This window comes from Myotis myotis, unplaced genomic scaffold, assembly GCF_014108235.1.
Source record: "Myotis myotis isolate mMyoMyo1 unplaced genomic scaffold, mMyoMyo1.p scaffold_m19_p_8, whole genome shotgun sequence".
NCBI lineage: Eukaryota > Metazoa > Chordata > Mammalia > Chiroptera > Vespertilionidae > Myotis > Myotis myotis.
The window spans coordinates 90128695-90135683 of record NW_023416390.1 but is presented as its reverse complement, the minus strand read 5'-3'; the positions used below and the strand labels follow the sequence as shown (position 1 = coordinate 90135683).

At 43.6% G+C, this 6989-nt stretch overlaps 1 protein-coding gene across 1 annotated transcript in view; it reads left to right on the top strand.

Annotated features, from left to right (window-relative positions):
• The first annotated feature begins 675 nt into the window (after nucleotides 1-675).
• The window catches only part of CNTNAP5 (contactin associated protein family member 5), an 876948-nt gene continuing 870634 nt past the window's right edge, over nucleotides 676-6989 (top strand). The window contains exon 1 of the mRNA XM_036320828.1: nucleotides 676-814. Within this exon, the coding sequence (XP_036176721.1) occupies nucleotides 733-814 (82 nt within the window). The 5' untranslated portion in view covers nucleotides 676-732. The remainder of the gene's footprint in view (nucleotides 815-6989) is intronic.

Here is a 6989-nt window from a genome sequence, read left to right as displayed (position 1 = left end):
GAGGTTCCCTTCCACTTCCCTAACCCTTCCAGTCCCCTACTGCGGCCGCCGCCGGCGGCAGCGAGCGCTCGGCAACGTCCTCCCATCCCTCCCCGCCCCCGCCCCCGCTACCCCCGGCATTGAGCGCTCGGCAGCACCCCCGGATCCCCCCGCCGCCCCGGCACGGAGCGCTCCGCGGCGCCCCCCGATTCCCCCCCGCGGCCCCCGCCGCCGCCCCCTGGCACGAACGCTCCGCGGCGCCCCCATCCTCCCTCGGCCCCAGCCCCTGCCGCCCGGGCACCGAGCGCGGGGAGCGCGGAGAGGCAGGAGCGGGCCCGCAGACGCGCCCAGCCGGGCGAGCGCGGAGAGGGGCGGGCCGGGCGGGGGCGGCGCCGCGCAGCCGGCGCGCCTATAAGGAGCTGTCCGGCGGCGGGTGCTGATTGCAGCTCCGATCCAGCGAGCGGGCGCCTGTGGTTGCAGCCGGGTTTGGCGCTGCTTCCCGGGCAGGCGAGGAGGATCGGCGGCCAGGCCGGCGGGATCCGCCAGCGGCAGTCGCGGGGACTGTAGCGCCAGCCTCAGCGCCGGGAAGACCGGCTCCGGGTTGGGTCGAGCGTCCGGGCGTGGGATGGACTGAAGCCGCGGTGCCTCTCCGAGGGGGTGGGTGGGAAGGGGTCACGGTGCGGAGAGAAGCGCACGGGAAGGAGGCGCTGGCGAATTCGGGGTTCCGCTGGAAGAGAGCGCTTCGCCGGGGCCATGGATTCTGGACCCCTGCTGCTGAGCATTTTCACTTTGCTCTTCTCCGGCTTGTGGCGTCCGGGATTAACAGCGACAAATTGTAAGTGTCCCTCCGAGCCCGGGGTGGTGGGGAGATGGGAAGCGCTACCATTTGGACAGACCAGCGTGCTCAACTGTGTCTGCTCTGAGCAGAGGGGAGAGGAAATGCTGGTTAGTGTGGTTCCATCACTCTTCCCATCCCAAAAGTTAGCGGAGCTCGAACGACCCGGCCCCCTGGATTTTCTGCCCTCTCCCCAACCGCAAAGTTCAGGGAGAAGGGAGGGGTCTCTGCCCTCACCGCCCGCTGGCCCCGCGTTCCAGCCCCGGTCGGTCGGGTCGTCGCCGCCAGGGCTGCTCCCGGGAAGGCCCGGGTTCAGGTTGTCTGCGCCGCCGGGCTGAGCTCGGGGATAGAGAGTCTCCCAGCCACCGCGCCTGGTGGCCGCAGCTTCCTCTGCGAATGCGGCTGCCCAGGGCTTGCAGGGTGCCTGGTGCCCCCCAAGACCTGGCTCTCAGCTCTCTGCTAGGCAGAAGGCGCCGGTTGAGGTGTCTTGCAACCAATGGACATCGGTTTACGAGGACAGGGAGTTTGGCCTAAGAGTCATGGCCCGGTGTAGTCAAACCACAAGATCAATGGCTGGCCCTGTTTCAGAGGAAGCCCTCTGATGCACACCCCACCCCAATCCTTGTGCCAAAGGACACACCAGGAGTGCGCACTGAAGGTACACGCTGTTCTCCAGGCTCTAACCTCCGCAAGTGCCGAGCACTTAATTTAATAGGCAGGAAGGCTGGACACCTGGGGATCCGCCACCTGCACTGTGTATTTAAAGAACTCAGTTTGTCAAAGTTGAATACATCTCTAGAACCATCAGAGGTTTCAGCTCAATTGCTCAGCTGCCTCTCTAGGCAGAGAAGGGGAAGTTTTCCAGCTCTGGAAACTCCTAAATGAGAACGAATGCCATTAAGCCATCTGTGTTTTTCCAACGATGGTTCACCAAGGTTCTTCAATTTTCTGGGCTTGCTTCTCTATCTGCTAACCCCACTGGAACCTCAGACACGTTTACTCATACGTTCTAATACTATTGCTTGTAATCGGAACCATTTCTGAAAGTAAGACAACGCCATACCATGAGTCCCTCTTCTTCACTCCCACCTTCTTAGGTCTGAGAAGGCCTTGAGTGAGACACTCAAGGGAAGAGACTTCGACAATTGTTATTTACTGAAAACTCTCCAAAGCGGAGCCAGTGTTTTTATCTGTCTTTGGAAATTGTAGACATTCAGAATCTATAGCTAGTGGTAATGCTTTCTAAAGGCTTTATTAAAGTTTGAATTCTAAAGTAATGCTGACGAGGTCATCCTCTCTAAAAGGGAGGTCCTATGGGCTTTAGATTAGAAATTGTTTCAGAGAACAGGTAAGGACAGGCTATAATCTAATTTTTATTCTCCTCCTCCTCCTCCTCCTCCTCCTCCTCCTCCTCCTCCTCCACCTACCCCTGGTTCTCCTTCTTTTCCTCCTTTTAAGTGGAATTGTTCCCATGATGCTTTAGAGAAACATCTAAATCCTTTAGTAAGAGGAAGTTAGGCATGGTGCTGAGCTATCTCTCTACCTCCGGGAACACTAGAGGTCAGTATTGTCCCGACAATGTAAAGGTGCCGCCGAGAAATACGTTTTCCTTGGGCACATTCACCTCTGAAAATAGTGAATATTCTAAAGACACACAAAGATGGAGTGAGCAGTAGTGGTGAAACAGGTAGAACGTACTCTATAGGAATGTGATTTGGGCTTTATTACATAGTCCGTTTTCTTAAGAGGAAGGAAAAATATAAATCCTTGAATGGCATTTTCTGTAAATTAATTGAATGATGGTTAATATGTTATAATAACAATTATAAAAGTATTATGGTATTAATTTAAGGCCCATCATTATCATTACTAATGCAGCAATAAAGCTTATTCTGAAATTTAAAATAAAACTTTGTGATAATGAGCTTTAATATTTCATCACTGACAGTTTAATTTCCTTATTTCCAATCAACACTTCAATTGAATGCACCCTGCTTGCTAAATACTTTAGGGTCAGTGTTCTTAAAAAATAATGATGAATGTCTTTGTTATGCTGAACAAAATGGATTAAGTGACCGATAGTCTAGCAGCAGAAAATTACTTCTGAACTCAGTACCTCTTGGTTGGCTTCAGATTTGTGATGCAGAACCTCTGAGGAAACATAGAAAAGAGCTCTCTACAGTTCTCCCAGACCTCGACCGTCCTGCTCTTCACCCATCAAATACAGGGCTTTCATTTTCTAGCCATTCCAACCAGTTAACACTCACATGCATATGCTGAACAACAGTCCATTTGTACAAGTATATAAATTATTTTAATAAATTCTTTTTTTCAATTCCTTCTATATTTTGAAATAATATTTCATGTCATTTGTGACAGTAGCCTTGAAAATGGATTAATTATCCAAAGTGCTTCATGGTGTCTGTGTGCTTGTGAACTTTGTTCAAGTAAAATCAACTTTTGTTTCCATTCTCTAATAATAATTTATTGTTGTTGCTATTGTTGTGTGTGTGTGTGTGTGTGTGTGTACTTTTCTCATAATCTTAACAAATTTGGGCACTTATCTGCAGGGGGAAAATGAATGCTTGCCCAATTATATATTTTATACACTTCTAATTAAATAAAATTTAAATAAAGTTGGGTTAGAAGGCCACTACAGTACAGATATTATGAATTTGTGCAGAGAATATAATTATCAACCAGTAATAAAAACTCTGAAAATTCCCCCATTCCAGATTTTCAGGATATTAAATAACTACAGCACATTCTTTGGATTTACCCTGAGGGGATTAGTTAATTTCATATGTAGATATGATAGGCCAGTGTCAAATGAAAAACCTTTTTACATATAAAATCAACTCATTTGACACAGACACAAAAACAATGTAACCTAATAGTTAATTAAAGTGAAACCATGATTTTGAAACACCATGGAGTTCTAGCCCTAGTTATGCCACAGCTAAGATGTCAAATGCCCATCAGGTTATGCAACCTTCCTGTGCTCACATGCTTGGGTATAAAATAGTAATTGAGATGTGTATCCTATACAGATCAGCTGCTTAATATTTTACTGAGGATATTCTTCAAATATTAGATATGTTGAAAGAACATTATGATGGGAGAACTTGAATTCTGAAGATAAGATAAGTGCATGGGATAGCAGTGTCACTATTCACTTATTTTTTTTTAACAATACTCAGATGTTATGTGATTATAAAGACCCTTAATTTTCATCAGTAAGTATCTTATCTGTTTGTTGTTACATATTAGGTTAACACAGATAATAACCTTGGAAGAGACACACGAAACTCTTTATCCTAGCCCTCCATCATAGAACTTCATCTAAAATATACAAGGATGCCAATCATGTTCATAGAGACCTTCAAATAAAGGATGCATTGTAGCTTCAGTCATCTGATATTGATGCACCGGCCCCATCAATAGGTAATATTACAGACAAGCAAAGGTTAAGTTGATTTCTCTCATCAGGAAAGTGTTTGCAGTATACTTTTTGTGGTATTATAGTCAGCAAAAGTGAAAGAAGTATATAGTGCTCATTTAGAAGAGTCCTAAAGATTTTCCCATGGTTGAATGGGCTTACTTTTGACCATCCATTTGAATTCTCTTTCCTTTCTATTCACATAGCCTCTATCTTCAAACCAGATTCCTGTTTACACTATTGGAAATTTTAAAGGAAATACTAGACTAGCAATTTTCACACAAGGGCACAGAATTATGAGACAATTTATATCCATTGGAATATGCCCCCCCCCCTCCTTTATTCTCAAGCGAGTGAATGAATGTTCTCTAAATTGCAAGTTTTCATTTTTCCTTCTTCACTTTGCCCTTTTTTTCTGTAGTGGGATCCAGTTTCCCTTTATAACATTGCTTTCTTTTTCAGTGGCTGTTTGTTACAAAACAAAATAATGTGATATATTGTTTGAAATACTTCTAAAAACCTTTAGAATGTGATCAAAACCTCTTAGCTTATATGGCAGAAATCTGTTGAAATATGGCTTTTATACATGAGCTAATTATCCTTGTCATATAAGAAGGCAGGGGGAGGGTCTAGTTACCTGAAAGACCAGAATAGCCACTCGCTCAGTTGGACTTTATATTGAATCTTCAATGTACTGGTTTGGAGCCAATAATGGCATTTTTAATGCAGAAGGGAAGCTGTCTTCATTCATCAGCGCTCTGACACTGTCTGGCTGGTGTCCTTGTGAAGGTTATGGACGTATCCTAATGTTCTTGATGTATTAAATAAAGAAGTTGGATCAAATTATTATTAAGGACCTATCTCATCATAATGTATTCTTGCCTGCTGATGTTGCCTACTGGTAATTCCATTTGGATACTTCAGAAATAATTGTACTCAAAATTGTTAAGCAATTTTATTTATAACAACAGCATAATAGGGTTTTAATTTCTACTAACTGCTTTGCACTTTGTGTCTCTCATTTCATATGTTAAGTCCACATAATTTGGCCAGGCAACACTACTAGGTAGACTTTATTAAATTCACTTTACAGATGAGTGCATTTAAGGTTAATAGAAGTTAATAATTTCTCCAGGATCATGAAGTTAAGCAATGAAAAAAATCAGGATCTGGAACTATATCTATCTATCCCACCGACCACACTCTTTACAAGATATTAAATGGATTCCCATGAAGTTAAGCTCTGTGTGAGCATCTGTGGAAAGTGCCTCGGGATTCCTAGGATTAGTCTCTGTAGCTCTATCCTCAGCAAAGGGCATGGAGGTCCAGTTTCCACCAGAGCCAACTCTTAAGTCATTCCTTAAAGAAGCATCCAAACATTTGCAATCTATACCTAATGCAAGTAGCCAAGTGTTACAATGATGAGAGATAAGAGGCCTCACATCTGACATATACCAGATGCTTTATTATTTATAAATTTCTGTAAAAATATGATAAGGAAACAGCATAAACTTGATAAAGACTTGTGACCACACACATACATACACACACACTCACTCACACCACAATGCCTGAAAGGTACCACTATTGACATCATGTCTTGTCAGTTTATAGATGTCAGACCAAACAGCACTGCCTAAAACTAGATTTCATCATGACCACTTCTTGTACATCCCCAAATTTCTAACTTTATGGAACTCCTTCACACTCCACAAATGAGCCATGTTGTCTCACATCTCCTCACATCATTTATTTGCATAACTTGTCTGCTTAGTTTAGAACACCCTTTCCCATTTTTTGTCTTCTTTAACTTTCTCACAACTCTACACACACACACACACACACACACACACACACACACACACACACTTTTCCCAGGCTGGGTCAATTGCCCTTATATATTACTACTAGAGGCCCATTGTATGAAGAGATTCGTGCAATAGGCCCTCCATTCCCCTGGCTGCTGGCAGACACTGGTTTTCCTCTGGCACCCAGGACCCAGGCCTTCGCTCCGGATGGAGCCTACAGTCTTTGCTCCGCCACTTTGTCCCTACATATGCAAATTAACCTCCATCTTTGTTGGGTTAATTTGCAAACTCTCCTGATTGGCTGGTGAGCATAGCAGAGAGACGGTTACTTTACATGTTTGTCTATTATTAGGTAAGATTATAATTTTTTTGGCACTTTTTAAAATCTTTGTCTCCCTAATTAAATGGTAAGTTCCCTGGTAATTATATTTTATTTTAATGTCTGTATTCAAACTAAAACATTGGACAAATGAATAGATGAGGTAATAAATGAATGGTCTCCAACTAAAAATAAAATATTTCTAAATTAGAATAATTCTATGGTTTATCGCTAGAATTTTTAAATGTTTTTGTTTTGTATTTATTTTTTAAACTGACAAGCATTACCTGCCATTATTTTGGAGACACCAAGGAGAAATTAGCATATGGGACTGTTGGTGAAAGAGCAGGCTCAGCTCAGATCCTTCTACTGGCCGTGCGAGCCGATTAAGCACGCGGCACTCACAGGAGCCTGCCTTTGCCATGACAGGGTCCTACTGCCTGCCAAGTGGTCGTTGGTTCCTTCCGTATCCATCTGAGCTCGGTACAAAGCTTGAGCTAATTTTATTAATAAGTTTTTTTAGTATTTTTGCAAGTTTAATGAGTGTTCTTACAAATTATATATATATATATATATATATATATATATATATATATATATATATATATA